Source organism: Lepidochelys kempii, chromosome 13, assembly GCF_965140265.1.
Source record: "Lepidochelys kempii isolate rLepKem1 chromosome 13, rLepKem1.hap2, whole genome shotgun sequence".
Classification (NCBI taxonomy): Eukaryota; Metazoa; Chordata; order Testudines; family Cheloniidae; genus Lepidochelys; species Lepidochelys kempii.
The window spans coordinates 30,623,393-30,645,231 of NC_133268.1; the positions used below are offsets into that span (position 1 = coordinate 30,623,393).

At 42.4% G+C, this 21,839-nt stretch overlaps 1 protein-coding gene across 10 annotated transcripts in view; it reads right to left on the reverse strand.

Moving 5' to 3' along the window:
• Nucleotides 1–1,244: 1,244 nt before the first annotated feature.
• The window catches only part of PHF20 (PHD finger protein 20), a 190,130-nt gene continuing 169,535 nt past the window's right edge, over nucleotides 1,245–21,839 (reverse strand). For all 10 annotated transcript variants that reach the window (XM_073310018.1, XM_073310016.1, XM_073310010.1 and 7 more), the window contains 3 exons: nucleotides 14,279–14,678; nucleotides 7,798–7,981; nucleotides 1,245–4,070 (listed from right to left, as the gene is read on the reverse strand). In XM_073310018.1, coding sequence (XP_073166119.1) covers nucleotides 3,928–4,070; nucleotides 7,798–7,981; nucleotides 14,279–14,678 — 727 coding nt within the window. In that variant the 3' untranslated portion in view covers nucleotides 1,245–3,927. The remainder of the gene's footprint in view (nucleotides 4,071–7,797; nucleotides 7,982–14,278; nucleotides 14,679–21,839) is intronic.

The following is a 21,839-nucleotide window of genomic DNA, read 5'->3' on the forward strand; positions in this document are numbered from 1 at the left end:
CCCCCTCAAAAACCCCTGCCCCATCCAACACCCCCTGCCCCCTGACTTCCCCCCCGACCCGCTGCCCCTAACCACCCCACCCCCCGCTCCCTATCCCCTGACTGCCCTGCCCCCTATCCACACCCCTGCCCCCTGACAGACCCCCCAGGACTCCCATGCCTATCCAACCACTCCCTGCTCCTTGACTGCCCCCCAGGCTCCCCTGCCCTTTATCCAACCTCCCCACTCCCTGCCCCCTTACCATGCCGCTCATAGCACCAGGACTGGCAGCCGTAAGTAGTACATTCCTACAGGGAGCAATTTAATAAACTACACCCAGCGACTCTTGCAGCTGCGCTGCTTGGCAGGAGCTCACAGCCCCACTGCCCAGAGCGCAGGCAGCACAGCGAGCTGAGGCTGTGGGGGAGGGGCTGGGGGCTAGCCTCTCTGGCTGGGAGGTCAAGGGCCAGGCAGGACCATCCCACGGGCCGGATGTGCCCGGAGGCTGTAGTTTGCTCACCTCTGTTTTAATGGTTACTAGCCAATAAGAATTGACCTCTTTTTAGGTAAAAAAAAGTACAAACGGAAAACAAGATTAAAATTGGTTATTTAAACCAAGGTTTCCTGCATAGTGATTTAAATCATGATTAAAACTGGCAATTTAAATCACTGTTTTAAATTAATCCACCCTGATCAGTTGAGGCTCAAGTCCAGTGTTCTGTTTCTCTCCTGCTGCATTCTTTACAATGACAGAAATATTTGTGATGCTATGAACTCATGCAAGAGAAACTTCAATTCTTGCAGTCAGGCTTTGATTGGTAAGTGGTGAAAGAACTGCTTTATAAATATTTGGTTTAATATTATACAGGGTTTTTTTAAGCCTATACATGTATCTTGTTAATTTCAGTGACGTTTTAAATTAAAAAATATTTTATTATAAAATATTCCACTTTAAGCACTACACTGCAGAGAAAAGGTCAGTTTATTTATTGGGAATTCTTATACATGACATTTTTGAGGAATTGATCAATCTAGTGAGTGTTGGGTCAGTATTACTCCTGCTAAACTACAGTATCTAACTTAGAAGAGCTCTATGTAAGCTTCAGAGCTTGTCTCTCTCACTAACAGAAACTGGTCCAATAATATTATTGGTCCAAAATATTAATTCACCAACCTCATCTCTCTAAAGTCCGAAAATGACCTTTTTAATGTATAACTAGTTTGAATAATCGTTACACTGAAACAGAAATAGACTTTACTAAGACTTAACCAACAAAAACCTATTTATTTATTCCAAACACCAAGATACAGAAGTTTTCAAGTTTTGCAAATATTGCTCCAAAGCAAAATTCTATATACAACGCCCTCAGTTCTAATAGTGCATAAACAAAGACATATATACTTATGTATCCACAGTGCAATGTTTGCTCATTTTATCAAGGCTCCATGTCGCATTCACTTACCAGTGATTTAAAGAAACAACAAAAAGTGATTTGCCAGACCAAAATAGTGTTGGTCAACTATAAGGAGAGCTACAAATGTGGAAACTTATAAAAATAGGGACAAAACAATTCAGGCAGAGTACAATACAGAACCTTTCCTGAACGTGAAAAGCACTAACCTATTTCAAATAAATATTTTCAGTCATCCAGATCTGTTTCATCAGCAAGGGGTTCCCTATTGTATAATCATTCTGCTAACGGAAAACAAAACCTTCAGTATTGCTATTTACCAAGTGGAATTTTCTTTGCCATGAGCAAAAATAAACTGGCAAAGCAAACTTAACATGAACACTCCAAAACCAGTTACTTGCAAAGTGAAAATTTCCATTTCTGGAGAGAAAACTCAAACTTGGGGATTAACTACTCCATTGCTTTAAACTGTAACGAAGTTGATTTGTGAATGTACTTGTATTTAATTATTTTCCAGTCTGAGTGCTCGTTATACAGATTTCAAACAGGGAATAATTTACTGGTAAAACAGTAATCTGATAAAAACTTCACAGCTGTTGTTTAAAACCCTTGTTTGGATAGCCGCCTTATCATTTGGTTACTGCTGTCTGATATAGAACTGCACAGCGTGTTACTCATAATTCAGATGTCATTAAGAGGAATGACATCATTTAACCATTTGTTTTTACCTTTAGAAAGCAAAGTGACATTTAAGATCATGTAAGCTTTATTCCAACTGTGTTACAGCAAAATAAGTTTATTCTCCTGCTGTACATATGTCAAATTCATTATATACCAACTAGTGCCATAAAATGATGAGACATAAATTATTCCCTGAAATGAGTCTTGGCATAAAAGCCTTAACTACTACCTTGAGTAGCCTAGTTATTCCATTTTCTGAAGGAACTAAACTGATCAAAATATTCATTGTAGATATTGTTATTCCTATAATGATAGTGGATATTTCAAGTTTACATAGTAAATCATTATTCTTTGCAGCATATAAACTTTACAGATTCATATATCCATAATTAACAATTTGTACACTTCTGGGTCTTTTGATTACAACTGTGCTTTAATTTTAACCCTTTGGTGGTACCATCACAAATAGAACTATAAGAAAGATCAAGATAACAGAAAAATCCTGCTTTTTCAGGACACCCTCTCAACGCAAAAACAATTTACCCTTTTCCACGGTGAAGTTACACTCATCAATATTTGGGAATTAAAAAAAATCACAACCATTATTTATGGAGATATGAGCCGCACGTAAAAGGCTTGTAACATACCAAATACAATACACTAACATTTCAAAAGGTACTATATAATGTATCTTCAACTTAAGCAGCATTTTCATCTTGATCTCACAAAATAATACAAACTAGAAAATTAAAACAAAGTATAAAAAGAGACTGAGAACATATACTATTTAACATAATACCTCACTGTGAGGACAGTACCTCATGCATAGCTTTTGAGGCTTCATTTAAACAAACATAAAATAAACTGATTCCCAAAACCACACATTCATAATAAGTCTTTACAATGTGCATGTTTAGAGTATTGAAAAAAGTCTACATTTCAAAATATAACAGGAATGGAAATTAACAAATGGGCAGAAAACTACACACCTTAAGTTTGGAACTTCTGGTACATCTCCCATCTTTTAGACATAGCACTGTGTACTGTCACAAAGGTGAACCAGTAGCACTAGTTCAAGGAGGCACAGTACGGCCAAATTTAAAAGTTCAAGAATGCACAAGAAGCACAATGTAAATGGATTTCCCCAGTACCGTAGAGTCATGTGATAGTGACATGATAAATATGGAAAACAATCATTTACTATGAAACTAAGTGCAACGCAACTGTGACCACCTGCTACCTCTATTTAAATCAACAGAAGTGGGGTTTTAGGCCAGTATTACTTGAAAACCTCCATGTAAGAGTTTACAATTAAAGATGGACATTCATATTTGCTATGCTTGAAAATTGTTATAACATTGCCTATTGATTAAATACTGTGCTGTGCATAAACCAGTAGGAATAAAGCATGACCCGACCTGGTATACAAGTCGCTTAAATAAACTCTGTAGAACATAATTTACAACCTTCGTCAACTAAACATTTTTGGCTCTTAGAACTCTTATCTTCAGTGGCACAATTTTAAGTCAGTTTAATTATGCAAAAAGTTTATTTCATTCAACAACTTGTTGTAAGGAATGAAAATCTAAGAGTATATTTTGTCAGCCTGCTCCTACCCTTGAATACAAGAGTAAAATCCCCTTCCATATTGTTAAAATTGCCTAGTAAATCCCAAAAGATCAAAAGATAAGGATAACCTTGTTACTGCTTTCAGAACAGTCATACTTCTCCACAATCCCTGAAGTCAGTCTGCATCACATGCAATCAGCATGCTAATTTCATTTAAATATATAGAGCTGTTTGTGTCAAACACTCCGCGTTCATATTCAACAGCAATTTCAAGAGCTCTCTAATCTCATGTTGAGCAGCAAAGAGCAATTTGTTGCACCTTGCCTAGGTCCGTAATAAGCTGTTTTATACAATGTTTGAGTTGTGGAAGTCTAGCTAGTGGTTCTGGTGGTTCCAGCTCTCCTGTGTAATCCAACCAACTCTCTAGAACTGCAAAAGAAATAGAAAAAGTTAATACTATTCACTATTCTTATTAGCTGGCAAATATATACATATATATTTCCAAAGCAATAAAACTAAGAAGAGTTCTTGAAATAAATATATTTTGAAAGACAAACTACAGTACTTTTAACATATACAATATTTTAGAAATCAGAGAAAACAAAAACTTCCCAAATAGTGTTTGGTAATTTACAGAGCTACCATGTGCTTACATCAATGTGTTCATATCTGCAAGGCAAAAAACATCTCTGCAAGGCAAGTTAAAGAAGTATGGATTGGATAAATGGACTATAAAGTGGACAGAAAGTTGGCTAGATCATTGGGCTCAATGGAGAGTAATCAATGGCTCAATGTCCAGTTGGCAGCTGGTATCAAGTGGAGTGCCTCAGGAAGCGGTCCTGGGGCTGGTTTTCTTCAACATCTTCATTAATGATCTGAATTGTACGCTCAGCAAGTTCGCAGACGACACTAAGCTGGGGGGAGAGGTAGATATGCTGGAGGGTAGGGATAGGGTCCAGAGTGATCTAGACAAATTGTAGGATTGGGCCAAAAGAAATCTGATGAGGTTCAACAAGGACAAGTGCAGAGTCCTGCATTTAGGATGGAAGAATCCCATGCACTGCTACAGGCTGGGGACTGACTGGCTAAGCGGAAGTTCAACTGAAAAGGACCTGGGGATTAGAGGACGAGAAGCTGGATATGAGTCAACAGTGTGCCCTTGTTGCCAAGAAGGCTAACAGCATATTGGGCTGAATTAGTAGGAGCATTGCCAGCAGATCGCAGGAAGTGATTACTCCCCTGTATTTCATAGAATAACAGAGTTGGAAGGGACCTCTGGAGGCCATCTAGTCCAACCCCCTGCCCAGAGCAGGATCAATCCCAACTAAATCATCCCAGCCAGGGCTTTGTCAAGCCTGACCTTAAAAATTTCTAAAGGAAGGGGATTGCACCACCTCCTTAGGTAACGCATTCCAGTGTTTCACCACCCTCCTAGTGAAAAAGTTTTTCCTAATATCCAACCTAAACCTCCCCCACTGCAACTTGAGACCATTACTCCTTGTCCTGTCATCTGCTATCACTGAGAATAGTCTAGATCCATCCACTTTGGATTCACCTTTCAGGTAGTTAAAAGCAGCTATCAAATCCCCCCTCATTCTTCTCTTCCATAGACTAAACAATCCCAGTTCCCTCAGCCTCTCCTCATAAGTCATGTGTTCCAGACCCCTAATCATTTTTGTTGCCCTTCGCTGGACTTTCTCCAATTTCTCCACATCCTTCTTGTAGTGTGGGGCCCAAAACCGGACACAGTACTCCAGATGAGGCCTCACCAGTGTCGAATAGAGGGGAACGATCACGTCCCTCGATCTGCTGGCAATGCCCCTACTTATACACCACAAAATGCCACTGGCCTTCTTGGCAACAAGGGCACCCTGTTGACTCATATCCAGCTTCTCGTCCACTGTCACCCCTAGGTCCTTCTCTGCAGAACTGCTGCCTAGCCATTCGGTCCCTAGTCTGTAGTGGTTCATTGGATTCTTCCGTTCTAAGTGCAGGACTCTGCACTTGTCCTTGTTGAACCTCATCAGATTTCTTTTGGTCCAATCCTCCAATTTCTCTAGGTCCCTCTGTATCCTATCCCTACTCTCCAGCGTATCTACCACTCCTCCCAGTTTAGTGTCATCCGCAAACTTGTGAGGGTGCAATCCACACCATCCTCCAGATCATTAATGAAGATATTGAACAAAACCGGCCCCAGGACCGACCCTTGAGGCACTCCGCTAGATACCGGCTGCCAACTAGACATGGAGCCATTGATCACTACCCGTTGAGCCCAACAATCTAGCCAACTTTCTACCCACTTTGTAGTGCATCCATCCAGCCCATACTACTTTAACTTGCTGACAAGAATACTGTGGGAGACAGTGTCAAAAGCTTTGCTAAAGTTGAGGAATAACACGTCCATTGCTTTCCCTTCATCCACAGAACCAGTTATCTCATCATAGAAGGCAATTAGATTAGTCAGGCATGACTTGCTCTTAGCGAATCCAGGCTGACTGTTCCTGATCACTTTCCTCTCGTTTAAGCACTTCAGAATTGATTCCTTGAGGACATGCTCCATGATTTTTCCAGGGACTGAGGTGAGGCTGACTGGCCTGTAGTTCCCAGGATCCTCCTCCTTCCCTTTTTTAAAGATGGGGACTACATTAGCCTTTTTCCAGTCATCTGGGACCTCCCCCAATCGCCATGAGTTTTCAAAGATAATGGCCAACGGCTCTGCAATCACATCCGCCAATTCCTTTAGCACTCTCAGATGCAACGCATCCGGCTCCATGGACTTGTGCACGTCCAGTTTTTCTAAATAGTCCCGAACCACTTCTTCCTTCACTGGTGAGACCACATCTGGAGTACTGCGTCCAGTTTTGGGCCCCCAGCTACAGAAAGGATGTGGACAAATTGGAGAGAGTCCAACAGAGGGCAACAAAAAGGCTGTTCTCAGTGGTGGCAGATGACAGAACAAGGAGCAATGGTCTCAAGCTGCAGTGGGTGAAACACTGGAATGGGTTACCTAGGAAGGTGGTGGAATCTCCATCCTTAGAGATTTTTAAGGGCTGGCTTGACAAAGTCATAGCTGGGATGATTTAGTTGGGGTTGGTCCTGCTTTGAGCAGGGGGTTGGACTAGATGACCTCCTGAGGTCTCTTCCACCCCTAATCTTCTATGATTCTAAACCACAGATGGCTGGGTGTGGGGAGGCAATCCAGGACTAGTGGTAAAAGTGACACCTTACCCCTCTACTGAGCTAGAAATGAGGGCTTTATGTAACTTGATAGGGAAGATTCCCAGCTTTCTGGTGGGACATGGTGCACTTGCTTTTAATCCTTGTAGAACCCAAGATATCAGACTTCAAAATCACAATATTTTTACGTATAAAAGCCATTTTGCATTAAAACTCAGACTGATTAAATGTTTAAAAGACGTATGTCTGTATAGGATTATACAATTTTATACACATGTGCAAGCCTTAATGGATCCACAACCAGCTCCTCGCCCTATTAAACATTTCTATTGTAATGAATATTTTCCCCAAAACTAAAGTGAGAATAAAAAAGATGAAAATACAAAGTAAAGAAATAGAAAGGGAGGGAAAGGAAAGGAAGGGGACCACTCAGGAAAAAGATCTTGGAATCAGTGTGGAAAGTTCTCTGACAACATCCACTCGATGTGCAGTGGCAATCAAAAAAGCAAACAATGTTAGCAACCATTAGGAAAAGGATAGATAAGGAGACAGAAATCATCATAATGCCACTATGTAAATCCAAACCTTCAATACTGAGTGCAGATCTGGTCACCCTATCTCAAAAAAGATATATTAGAATTGGAAAAGGTCCAGAGAAAGGCAACAAAAATGATCAGGGGTAAGGAACAGTTTCTGTTTAAGGAGAGATTAAAAAGACTATTGAACTATATCAAAAGACTAACTATAACTATATATATATTACATAGTGACTATATCAAAACCAAATTTACTCCTAAAAACACAACTTTCGATTATTACAGCTGGCTAGTGTGATAAAAATGATGCTGGTATCTTTGTAGATCTGCAGAAATAGGACACGGATCTCAAGACAATGCATTTTGGATAGAAACAACATAATCTGAATGGTACAAAAATATACATTCTGTTTAATCTGTGAAAGAAAATACATTTAATTTACCATCCAGTTCCTTCTCAATGAAATCCATCCTGTGTGTAACTTCATCTTGTAGAGATTCAACATGGGCTAGAAGGTTAAGTTGCCACTGCAGCTGTGAGTTCACAACTCCTTCCTTTTCTTTTTCCAGCAGTTTCATTTCAATAGCTTCCTCTGAAGGGATTTTCTTAGACACACATTCTCTTACCTGACAAAGGTACATAAATTAGTATTTATCATAGTTAAATGGAAATATGTCAGCCAGCCAATCAGGCTGCATGGATCTTTAGAAAATGACAGGTTCAGAGTAGCAGCCGTGTTAGTCTGTATCCACAAAAAGAAAAGGAGGACTTGCGGCACCTTAGAAACTAACACATTTATTTGAGCATAAGCATCCGCTGAAGTGAGCTGTAGCTCACGAAAGCTTATGCTCAAATAAATTTGTTCGTCTCTAAGGTACCACAAGTTCTCCTTTTCTTTTTGCGGATCTTTAGAGTTCCTGAAACTAATGGTAGAGTTTCCCCCCAGTTATCCAGTCCCCTACATTCATTTTTTTTTTTTTTGCTGTACTCATGATTTGCAGAATTATTTCTCAATAACTAGTCTGAGAATCCTTATTGTCTGACAGCTGTTGCTAGCCCATCAAAATGCAGAGATAGTTCACTAATATGAAACATGAATATTAAAAAGTCTCTATACTCCAGTTGTCTACTAATAAGAATTTAAAAAAACTCTTTACCAGCAACGAAGATGCTGCCTCAGCTTCACACTGTTGGATGAGGCACAAAAATACCAACATTTAAAACGAAAAACAAAATACTCAAAAGCAAAAGAATGTGAGTCTGACACTGAAGAAACAGACTGTTTAAACAGAAGATTTGTTTCTTGATTTCCTGTCTAGGACTGCCCTCTTCCCCAGTCAAAAATATTTGGGCTGCACTACCGTTCTGGCTAGTAACGGAGGAAGTTTAGACTAATTCACAAAGTTCCAGGGTTAGCAACACCCCTTCCTTTTCCTCTCGCCCCCAGACTACCATTTTAAAAAACTGTATGGAAACACTAAATCTTTATTAGCAGATTAAATGTAATTGAACAGAAACACCTAATTAGCTTGTGTTTAATGTGCATATGGTCCTCGGAGAAAGCCAATTGTTAAGATACCGAAAGGACTTATCTGACATAAAGCAGCTCAGTTCCAGCAAGGAAATCATCTGGTAAGAAGCTTTCCATTCTGGATCCTGACCACTTCCCCAGTCCGAGATGTCTGGGCTACAGCAAGCAGTAAAAAGTGGTTACTCACTTTGTGCTGTAACTGCAGTTCTTTGAGATGTGTCCCCCTCTGGGTGCTCTGCTTCAGATGCACATGAACCTCTTGAGCCCTTGATTGGAGATTTTCCATTAGCAGTGTCCATTCAACTGTGATTCATCCTCTACCTCCTTGTGCCACACACCGAGGCTATCCAGAGATGCGCGGTCAATGGTCCTCAGTTTCTTATCCATCCAAATATTCCATATAGACTAATCTGAAGCAGGAGGGCGGGTAGTTGAACATCCATAGGGGGACACGTCGAAGAACTGCAATGACTGCACAAGGTGAGTAACCTCTTCTTCTCTGAGTAGCGTCCCTTAGAGTGCTCCACTTCAGGTGACTCCCAAGCAGTATCCCCACAGGGAGGTGTGAGGTTTGGGACTGAGTCCAGAACTGAAGGAAGTATATTGCATTTACAAACCGCCACATTGGATCTGAAGGCGTGGATCAAGGCATAATGATTAGAAAACGTATGTAGTGAAGCCCATGTAGTGGTCGTGCATATTTCAGATACTTGCACATTCTTGGATACTGCTGGGGCTGTTGCTTATGTTCTGGTAGAGTGTGGTATCACCCTTTGGAGGGGGGATGAATGCTAGTTGCCTCATAAGTGATAATACACCCAGAGATCCACATTGACAGCCTCTGAACAGAGATTGAGGACCCATGGGATCAATCTGTGATGGAGATGAACAGCCTAGGTAACTATTGTAATTGTTTGATTCTATATAAGTAGAAAGCCAATGCTCTTCGAATAACCAAGGTATGATCGTATGTCTCCTGCAGAAACTTGCGAGGTTTTGGAAAAAACTGGCGGATGAATGGACTGGTTAAGATGAAACACTGATAGTATCTTAAGTAAGAATTTAAGGTTTGGGCACAGAGACTTTGTCCTTTCAGAATACTGGAGGGAGGGGGAGATCCGCCATCAAAGCTTCAATCTCTCCAATCCTACATGCTGATGAGATAGCCGCTAAAAAGGCAATCTTCACAGATAAGGAGAGCAGAGAACTGGTTGCCATTGTATCAAATCAGACTCTCATGAAGTAATTAAATGACCATGTTAAGGTCCCAGTTGGAGTGGGGTAGAGATTCCCTAAACCCATTATAAACCTAGACCAGTAGTGCACAAATTGGGACGCACACCAGAGGTTCTTTGTGGGGCACAAAGAAACTGGGATCCTGTGGGTCCCACAGGATCTGCTACCATAATAGTGGGAGCAGGATAAAAATAGAGTGGGTACTGCGGGGCAGGACGGAAATGGGATAAAAAAATAGTTCTCCCACACAGCAAACACGAATACCCCAGCCAGCAGCTGCTGCTCTCCAGCTGCCCAGCTCTGAAGTCAGCACCACCGCCAACAGCAGTGCAGAAGAGAGGGCACTGCCACCCTTACTTCTGCACGGTTGTTGGTGCTGCCTTTAGAGCTGGGCGGCTGGAGAGCAGCAGATGCTGGCCAGAGCATTCACGTTGCTTGTGCTGCAGGAAAACTATTTTTTAAATCCTGCTCCCATCCCACCCCACAATACCTACTCCTGCATTATCTGTTGAATTTTTATCCTGCTCCAGCTATTACGACAGCAGGATCTCAGGGTAGAGCCCTTGGAAAAAAACTGAAACAGTTTGCGATTACAAGTAATGGAGGGTGAGGCACAACAAATTCTGTGAATGATAAATGTGGTGGGGGTGGGGAGATATGACTGAAAAAGTTTGTGAACTACTAACCTAGACAACACAGGGTCAGCAAATATGGAGAATCCTGCTACTGGAGGATGAAAGGCTGATATTACAAATGGACCTTAACTGAACTGATAACCCCGATTTCTTTAGATCTAACAGTTATCCAAGGTGACAGAGCGGCACAGATTCAGACACAAAAATGTGGTGACAACAGCAAAGGAAGAATCTCTTGCACTTCTGCAGGTAAGTAATATGGGTTGACTCCTGATGTTCAGTAACACCTGTGGCACTTCTGCAGAGCAGGAAGATTCTAACCCCACAAACCATCAAGGAATCACACCCGGAGGCGGAGAACCCTAGGCTAGGATGAAGCACATGACTCACAGCCTGGGAGAGGAAATGAGGAATGGTCAGAAATATGAACAACAGTTGGATGCATAGGTGAAGCAGGTCAGGGTACCAAGCTTGTCTCAGCCAGATCAATATTATAAGGATAACTCTGTCTTTGTTCTGTCTGATCTTGTTCATCACCCTTAAAAGCAGTGGTGTTTTAGAAAATGTAAAAAGCAGATCCCGCTGCCAAGATAGAAGAAAGGCATCTCCCAAAGAGTGGCGGCCCAGACCTCTTCTTGAGCAGAATGGAGAACACTTTTTGTTCCTGAAGGTGGTGAAGAGATCCACTTCTGGTAGTCTCCACCTTTGGAATAAAGTGTGGAGTATATGAGAGTCTAGCTCTCATTTGTAGTGCCGGGATAACAGTCTGCTGAGAATATCAGCTATAGTTCTGAATATATGGGAGATAACTGAAACTTGGAGCTGATGGATTATACACCAGTTGCATAGTTTCATAGCTTTGGCACACAGAGGGGGATCTTGTCCCTCACGGCTTGTTGATACAGAACATGAAGGGCATAGGTTGTCCGTCATGACTCTGATTTGCCGCAATGAGTGGCAGGAAATGAAAGCAGGCATTTCTGACCACCTTGAGTTCCAGCAGATTGGTGTGGAGACAGGTTTCCTGATTTGTCCATCTGCCTTGAGTTGTGAGGGCATTGAGGTGAGCTCTCCATCCCAACAATGATGCAGCTGCTGTCATAGTTACTAATGGAGCTGGCAGACAGAAAGGAACGCCTGCACAGATGCTGAGGGTCAAGGCTTCCGAGATCGTAGATCTCACAACGGGAATCGGGGCCCTTTAAGAGCTGGCTCCTTAAGATGAAAGTCCACACTCCTCTTTTTGAAACCTGCCCTGAAGCCTCCAAAAGCCCTAAGGTTGAGGAGCAGTCAACAGTCTCAGTTTAATCTCTCTGTTATTCCTTGTCCTGGATTTGAGGGTCAGGTAGAAGCTGCACTTCTGGGAGACATGGGACTCCCTCAAGCAACCAAGACACAAGAGTGGCTGTTGCTAACAAGTATAGCCTCTCTGCAGGTGATCCAGGCACGCCCTGCCAGGAGAATAAAAGACTCCGGAGGGGGGAGAGAGGAACAAGACAATCCAATCACCACTTATCTCTAACTAAATAGCTATCACTAACAACTAACTAATCCTAAACAAACTACTACAGGAAACTGTAAACACAAGACACCTGAGGCCCGACATGCTAAGGCTCTGCCTCAGGTCAAGGCAGTTGAGAAGGAACTGATGGTAGTTTGCCCGCACATCCCTATATAGCCTTGGTACGTGGCATAAGGAAGTACTAGATGCATGTGGGGGCTGAACGGTCATTGCTACTGGAAAATCTCCGATCAAGAGCTCAAGACACGTTTGCACCTGAAGTGGAGCACCCATAGGGACACTCCTCAATGAAGGAGGTATTAGAAGGAAGAGAGTGCTAAATAGGAGAAGAATATGCTCCTTTCCCTCACATCAGAAATATTTACTTATTTTGGGGACACATCTTGGGAGCACCTTCCTGCTAAATGATGCTTCTCCACAGAATGAAGTTCAAGACTAGCATTTTACAAACATGTTGCTGGATGACTAGGTGGCAGTTTTATAGGTTTCCTTTGTGGTAGCTAACACACTTTTTGCCTCAGATGCTTTCATGATGCCGTCCAGAAAGGCTAGGTATAACGCACTTAAAGCGAACACATGAGCAGGTGAACAGGCAATGCTAACAGGAAAGTTTCTGGGATGTATCTGTAGGTCCTGATGACTTGGTGAGTTGCATATTTGGTTTGATGGTCTCTGTGAGGGTCATATAGTTGAACTTTTGGGCCTCTGAAAAGGCCCAGTGAGCGGTTGGTTTCCTTGTGTCTCTAATGACCATGTGACTGGGGCTATGTGACCTTTGATCAGGCCAGGTGTTTGAAGTCTGAGTGGTTAATCCCTCCCTAATAGCAAGGGTGTAGTACTGACCAACAAAAATAATGGAATTTGAAAAAAACAAAAACCACCTGAGCAGGCTAACAGAGTTTCTGACAGAGTTTGCAGCAGAGAGAGAAGGAATATTTTTCCCCCGGTACATTACCAATACTGACCACCAGCAAAGGACTAGTTATTGGAACAGACAGACTTCTTATGCAGGAAGTACAAGTTGATGGCTGTATAAAAGGAAAAGTTTTATGATCTTCAAAGGCAACTACTGACCCTGAGTGGCATCAGAGAGGCAGAAGAGTTCTTGCATAAACAGATTAAGGTAGCACAGCCAAATGTTCAATTGGAGAATAATATGGTCTCCCACCGTATTCTTGCCAGCAAGTTAAAGTAGTATGGATTGGATGAATGGACTATAAGGTGGATAGAAAGCTGGCTAGATCATCGGGCTCAAAGGGTAGTAATCAATGGCTCAATGTCCAGTTGGCAGCCGGTATCAAGCGGAGTGCCCCAGGGAGCGGTCCTGGGGCCGGGTTTTCTTCAACATCTTCATTAATGATCTGGATGATGGGATGGATTGTACCCTCAGCAAGTTCGTGGATGACATTAAACTGGGGGGAGAGGTAGATATGCTGGAGGGTAGGGATAGGGTCGAGAGTGACCTGGACAAATTGTAGGATTGGGCCAAAAGAAATCTGATGAGGTTCAACAAGCAAAAGTGCAGAGTCCGGCACGTAGGATGGAAGAATCCCATGCACTGCTACAGGCTGGAGACTGACTGGCTAAGTGGCAGTTCTGCAGAAAAGGATCGGTGGATTACAGTGGACGAGAAACTGGATATGAGTCAATAGCGTGCCCTTGTTGCCAAGAAGGCTAATGGCATATTGAGCTGCATTAGTAGGAGCGTCACCAGCAGATTGAGAGAAGTGATTATTCCCCTGAAGCCACATGTGGTAAGAAGGGTGGGTGGAACAACACTTTGCAACATGCCCTCAGATTGGGGGGAGAGCATGTGCAACCCCAATGGACACTGCTGACCAGAAAATTCTAGACCCTGGAGCATGAAGTAAACATGCATCAGCAGTGGGGATCAACACAGATAATACTCAAAGCAGTCAAGGATTTTTAGAAAGCATATTGGATTAGCCTGGTAAAAACAAATGCCCTAGAGAAACAGGGCTATACCAATATAACATACCTTAGAGTAATTATGCTTGGACTCATTCTCCAACTTGTATAATTCTCTGTCCAGATTCCATCCAAATCTCTCTGACAGGGCATCATCTCCATTCTCCCTTATTCTGTTCACTCCATCGTCCATGGCTGAACCTCTGGTTTCCACAACTAGTCTCTGCTCTATAGCAGGGTAGTAGGCCCGAGGTTTCTGGTAACAGTGTTCACTAGTAATATAGGATTCCTCCATAGAAGGAATGGTTGAAGGTTTCTCAGCTGTCCCATTGAAAGTTCTGTAACTTACGGTCTCTTCTTTGCAGCAGTTTTCTTCAATATGAATGATGTGTTTCGTATGAATTTTTTCATCCACTGTAAAATGCTTCCAAGGATGACACCAAAGTTTTAAGTCTGGATGCTCTTTATTTCTGTTTACAGATAAAACAAGTAAAAATCACTTTTTAAATTTAAACTTTTTAAAATGACAGAGTTTCTTTATTACCTTATTTTACAAAGAAGTGAAATGAGAACATTCTATTTAAACACATCAGAACTGATGAACTTCCTCACAAGTAAGCTTCCCTAAATATTCTGGGGTGAGATTTCACTTTCCAGTGATCTCTGTTCAGTATCTTTCAAAAGAATCTTTTTTCATTAGAGTCACTCTTTTTAATAATGCTTTCTGCTTAATGCCATGGCATTAGTTACCCTCTATCCCACAATGTTTAGGTATAGCAGGCATAGTGCAATTTGGAACTACTTCAAATTTGGCATGCTCATATCACCATTTTTTGCGATGCAAATACTTTTGTTAAATTTCAATTATAAAATTGTGTTAACTAAATTCAGAGAAAATATTTTCAGTTATTGGTACATCCCCTGAATCATCTATGAATTTTCTTTATGAAAGCAGAAATTTGTTTTCATGTTTTTATTTTGATTGTAAGAAAGAAATATTTAAAAACATTAGAACTGAGAAACTGTTTGCTCTAAAACAGGTGATTAGTTTATGTGTATACAGAGCTGAAACAGTCCTCTATGCCTACAAACATAAATACAAATTTCATTAGAGTAGTAGGAATGAACCTCTAGAAAGTATGGCCAATAACAGATTACAAGCCCATAAATCAAAACAAAAAAATCCCAACACTCCCACCCCCAGCCTCTCACACATATAAAGACGGCAAACACGCCCAGTATTTGGCTTTAACAATAATTCTCTAATGTATTAATAGCTGAAGAAAAACTTGTGAAAATGAATTCAAACAAACTCTGAGATCAAGAAATTTTCCCAGCAGGAAGTATATTTCTTTGATGAGTATGCCAGGAATTACTTGTGCATTGTGATTTGTTTGACAATTAAGTATTCTTTTCTCTATTATTCTAAAAAAATGTTCTGATTTTACCATGGAAAGCAATAATCCATTACTTAATAAAAACTGGAAAAATAGTTGATATTTGCTTTGTGTTCTTATATACATGTCATTTATATGAAACTAATTTACTGTTAATAAACAAGCTGTAATAAAGGAACAGGAAGCAAGGCACTTCAAATGCAAGCTTCTTAAGTCAAATGAACTTTCAGATCACAGCACTGGAAAGGTCCTTCTGGGTCATTTTAATTCATTCCTAGCAACCTGTACAGAATTGTCCTTCAAACTAAATCCATAAATCTAATAATACATGTCTGTACTGGTTCCTCAATGACCCTTCCTTTGAAAATTATTCCATTACTTAAGTAAACTGTTTGAGCAGTCTCATACCTAGCCAAGCCTATCTTTGTGTACACCAGAACCCCATACCTTTCCCACTAAACTATTTTCTAGAAATTTTTTAGTTTACTTCAATTTCTATCAGGTTGAACAGTACAGAATAACCCTGCAAGAATTTATTTCAGCAGCAGGGGGACTGGGTATATTTATAAATAGTGTAAGGAGGAACCAAGAATTTTAGATAAATATGAATACTAGGTTTCTGTAATTTTCATTGAGGTCCTTCACTTATCCATTAGGGGTCAACAGCAACAAAAAGGAAAGCAAAGTATTTAGCATCTTCGGAATGTCTGCACAAATTATACCCACATAGACTAGAACCAGGCTCAAACGAGAAGAAATGACAGCCTGGGCTAACTCCTGAAAGAATATTGGAGAAGATCCTGGAGAAGTATTCATCTAATTTGAAATCCAAAGTAATTGAAATTGAAATCCCCATGCCACTGAACAGTCTATCAAGACTTGTCTTCACAGAATAAAGAGCCAGAAACAAAAAAACATATTCGAACAGCTCTCTGAAGACATGATAAATGGATAATACTGGGCTAAAGATGTTTGCAACTGAGCTGTCTGCTATATTCATCTTATAGGCAACATATCACAATTGCACAACTGAAACAGTCCAATCAAATCCATGCTAGAGTGGCTAAAGTTTCCTTTCTACATGTTGTAGGAGACTATTGTTGGTACCTGTGACAGATATTGCTAACATATGCAGCATCTTCGGAGACTAATGTTTCAACTTTATAAATGGTTTCAGAGTAGCAGCCGTGTTAGTCTGTATTCGCAAAAAGAAAAGGAGGACTTGTGGCACCTTAGAGACTAACCAATTTATTTGAGCATAAGCTTTCCTGAGCTGCAGCTCACTTCATCGGATGCATTCAATGCTATCTGGACGTTAAGCCAAACCTTGAAAGCATGAGAACTTCAGAGAGACGGTCTGAAGTGGTCCAGACAATATGGGCCCAGAGACCTTTGTACCAATACATGTTATATGTATTTGTGTACTCCTGGCTCACTGTGTGGATTGCTTGGGGGATCTGAGATCACTAAGCGGTGATTTATGCAGAATCCCAATGCTGATTATGGAGACACCCAGACTTTGAAGTACTGCCCCCTTGGCAAAGGGACAGTGACTGGTTTTAGCCGTTTCAGGAGTCCTGGGAACAAAGTCTTTTGGGATATAATGGCTGCATTTAAATTGATTCAGGGGCCTGATTTTGAGCCAACCGACAGCAAGTGGTGGTTACCTGCTAAAGAGTCTGAACGACTGGAACCTGCCAGGGTTTCCACATACAAGATGGGGGACCTCTATAAGTTTAAGCACGTATTTAAATGTTATTGTTTTATGATGTTTTCTGTAGTGCTTTTGTCTTAAATAAAAGTAGTTTACCTGGTGAGGACTGCGTGGTCACTGATGAACCACTGTCATTGTCCCTGAAGAAGGTGAAACTGCAGGTGCTAAGTAAGCCATAAGTCAGACCTGCTGGGATAATCACAGTGAATTGCGGGGGAGCTAAAAGCCTAAAACACTGCTCTGAGGGAGAGGGAGGCAGCTCCTGGCTCAGTGAGTTGGAGGCCTGAGACCTAAAGAGAAACTCCTTGAACAGACCATGGAATGGCAGTTACTCCAAAACTGACAAGTGCTGCTTTAATAAAACAAATCTTCTTAAAAGGGCAAATCTGGTCAGTAAAGGGCTAGAATTCCCCAATAAAAATAAGGATTTCAACATGTGACAGTGTCCACCTCTCTAGAAGTGCCTTCAAGTACAGGTTTATTCACCAATTTAGGAGGCTTACATAGATAAGTTTTTTCCAATCCAGTTCTAGAAACACAACTACACCTTCTTAACCTGGTGTTGTAATTTAGCCTTTTTGGTTTGATATTGCATGTAGCAATACAGTCCCATTAGTGCAATTACTGTTATGGCTTGTATTTCTATCAGTATTACACTAAGGGTTTGTCAGGGTCACCAATGTGTTGGTTAGCTTCACAAGAGAAGCAACACAAGTCAGTCTAGGATAGATTGGCCTATTGCAGACAGGAGGAACATCTGAAAGTGAAGCACCCAAGGAACACTGATCCCAGGCGCTGGCCAAGGAACAAACTAACACTGACCCCAGGCACTGTTCACTAACAGCCTGTGAAAGCTGGCTCTCACTACACTGATTCTGTCAATGCCAATACTGATCTTTTCACCTTTTTCCTTCAGGAGTGCTGAAGAACACTCTCCAAATATTTTCCAAAAGGATATAAAGAGGTTTTTCTCAACTGTACATCAGTATGAGACACTTACTCACCTTGTGCAGTTACTGAGATTCTTCAAGATGCTCAGGTGATTGTGTGCCCCTAAACTTCAAGTCGGAGAATTTTGACAGCAGTGCCTGGTTAGGCCACACATGCACTGTCTCCCTCTTGCGCCTATAGTGGCAGTTAACTAACGCTGTGCGACCAACCCCCCTCGGTTCCTTCTCTACCACAGAAGATCTTGCGAGAACTCTGAAGTATTGGGGAGGAGGGTGGGTACTGGAGCACCCACAGTGGGACACATTTCAAAGAATCTCAGTTACTACATAAGGTGAGTAATCGTCTCTTCTTCTTCTTCAAGTGATGTACTTGTGGGTGCTCCACTTCAGGTGACTGTAGAGCAGTGCCTGTCGGTGGATAGGAGGGGCTTCGAAGTTGGGTCTATGATTGATGATAGGACCATGAGTCCGAGTAAAGTATCAGATGTTGAATCTCTCCTTATTGTGTAGTGCTGAATTAATGTATGGGCTGATGCCCAAGTGGCTGCTTTACATAGGTCTGTAACAGGTACATTATTAAGCAAGGCTACTGATGTAGAGAGCTACCTGCTGGAATGTGTTCTAGCCCCTGGTGGGGGTTGTACTTAGTGTTGGTGGAAGCAGAGATGGTGGAAACACTCTGAAATTCATTTGGAGAGTCTTTGCTTAGATAGATCCCCTCCTTTAGATCTCTCTGTAGTTGAGAGAAATAGTTTTGATGCCTTCCTGAATGATTTAGTCCATTTGAGATAAAAGGCTAGTGCCCTTCTGACATCTAGAGCAGCGGTTCTCAAACTGTGGGTTGGGACCCCAAAGTGGGTCACTAACCCATTTTAATGGGGTCGCCAGGGCTGGCGTTAGACTTGCTGGTGCCCAGGGCCAACGCCTGAGCCCTACTGCCCAGACTTTGGACCCCCACCTAGGGTGGCAGGGTTTGAGTGGCCTCAGTCCTCTGTCCCCCTTTCTGGGGTTGTGTAGTAATTATTGTTGTCAGAAGGGGGTCATGGTGCAATAAAGTTTCAGGACCCCTGAACCAGAGTATGGCGTGCCACATCTTGCCTGTTCTTATGAGGTTTAGGAAAGAATGCAGGAATCTTGGATGGGTTGGTTGAGGTCGAATGAGAAGGGTACTTTACACAGACATTTAGGATGTGGTCTTAGAGTTACTTTGTTCTTGAAATAGATTGTGTATGCGGAGGGGGGTATACCAAGAGGGCCCCAAGTTCTCCTACGGGTCTTACAGATGTGATGGCAACAAGAAAGGCTACTTTCATTGAAAGGTATGATAGTGTACATGTAGCCAAGGGCTCTAACAGATGTCCGGTAAGAGAATGAAGTACTAAATTAAGATCCCATGGAGGCATTGGGACTCTGAGTTCAGGATAGAGGTTCCGGACACCTTGTAGGAATTGCTTTGTAACTGGATGGGCGAAGACTGAGAACCCAACCATTTTATGGTGGAAGGTTGTGATAGCTGCAAGGTGTACTCTGAGTGAGCTCAATGAAAGACCTAATTATTTTAGTTGAAGCATATAGTAGAGGACTAGTGATGGAGTGGAAGTGGTGGCTCTGATGTGTTTGTTCTAGCAATGTGTGAACACACTTCCATTTGTGGAGGTAGGCTGAACGTGTAATCAACCATCTGCTGTTTAGCAAGATATCCATCACCTCTTCTGAACAGGTCATCTCGTTGCCTTGGTACTGTGGAGGAGCTATGCTCTCAGGTGGAGTATCTCCAGGTTTGGGTGCAAGATCTGGCCTGCATCTTGTGACAGGAAACATGGAAGAAGTGGGAGAACGTGCGGTGGACATGCCAACATCTGCTGCAGGTATGGTAAACCAAGCTTGCCTGGACCATGTGGGGGCTATCAAGATGACTCTGGATTGATCAGTCTTGATTTTTTGTATGGTCCTGGACAACACCGGAGTAGGAGAGAAAGTGTAAAGAAGAGGCGCGTCCCATCTGAGGAGGAAGGCATTACCCCTAGATCCTGGCCCTACTCCTGCTCTGAAGCAAAATGTTAGACATTTGCTGTTCTGACTTTGGATGCACCAGTTCCCCAGTCTTAAGGCCTCAGTGTAGAAGGAGTGTGACCTTGCTCCTCCCTGGTTTTTTTATATAGAACATTCAAGCGACATCCATCAGGATTTGTATGATTTTGTTTTTGATCATAGGAAGAAAATGTGCATGTGTTGCAAACTGCTCGCAGTTCCAGAATGTTTATGTGCAGTGTTGGTTCTGGAGGAGACCACCTGCTCTGTGCTGTTAAGTTGCTTAAATGGGAAGCCCAGCCCAGTAGGGAAGTGTCCATTGTGATCAGTGTTCCCTCTAATTTTTCCCAGGCATGTGTGGAATGAATTTTGTTATGTGCATCAATATGGACGTGATGCGAGACAAAATTCATGTGACGGGGGCTGGGGCCGAGGGGTTCAGAGTGTGGGAGAGGGCTCAAGGCTGGGGCACAGGGTTAGGGTGCGGGGTGTGTGTGGACTCCAGCCAGGGGTGCTGGCTCTGGGGTGAGGCTAGGGATGAGGGGTTTGGGATGCAGGCTGCCCTGGGGCTACGGCACGGAGAGAGGACTCCCCCCACAGCAGTACCTGGGCTAGTGGGGAGAGGTGCCTCTCCCCTGGCCGCGGCAGGTCCGGGGCTGGGGGAGAGGCATCTCTCCCCACCGCAGCCCTGAGCGCCTGTGTAGCACTTAATAGGCTGCTGGGCGGCCACGCGGGTTAGAGGGAATTTATGTTGTGACTATCATTGTAGGGGGAATCTGTGAGCCTCAATGAATTCTAGTTCTTGCACAGGTGTCAACATTGACTTTTGAATGTTTATTTGGAGACCGAATTTTGTAAAGAGTGATACTGTCTTGTGTGGCTTCAACAGTTTCTTCTCGAGTTGGGTCCTTGATTAGACAATCATCTACATTTGGGTATATCATGAGTCTCTGCTTGCGTAGGTGGACTACCGCCACTGCTAGAACTTTGGAAAAAACTCAGGGAGCCATGGAGAGGCCAAAAGGCAGAACTCTGTACTAACAGTGATCTTGTCCCAAAACAAATTGGAGAAACTGCCTGTGCGATGGATGTATGGCGACATGAAAGTATGCATCTTGCAGGTCGAGGGCCGAAGACCAGTCCCCTTGTTCCAGTGCTGGAATTACTGTTGCTAAAGTAACCATTCTGAACAGTTTTATTTTGACAGTTTCTCAGGTCGCGAATGGGCCTCCAACCCCATGTCTTTTTCTGGGTTTAAAAAATAATGGGAACAAAATCCCTTCCCTTGGTTACCCAGTACCAGCGCTACCACACCCAACTGCAGGAGCTGATCTACTTCCCGTCGTAGAAGGTATTCGTGAGAGGGGTCCCTGAAGAGGGTCAGGGAGGGAGGGTGGAGGTGAACTGGATGGAACAACCGGTGGTGATAATTTCCAGTACCCATTTGTCCAAAGTAATAATTGCAAATAACTGCTGGGTAGAATGTAATAAATGTCTGTAAATGGATGTTTGGTAGAAAGTGGTTTCAGCAACTGGAAT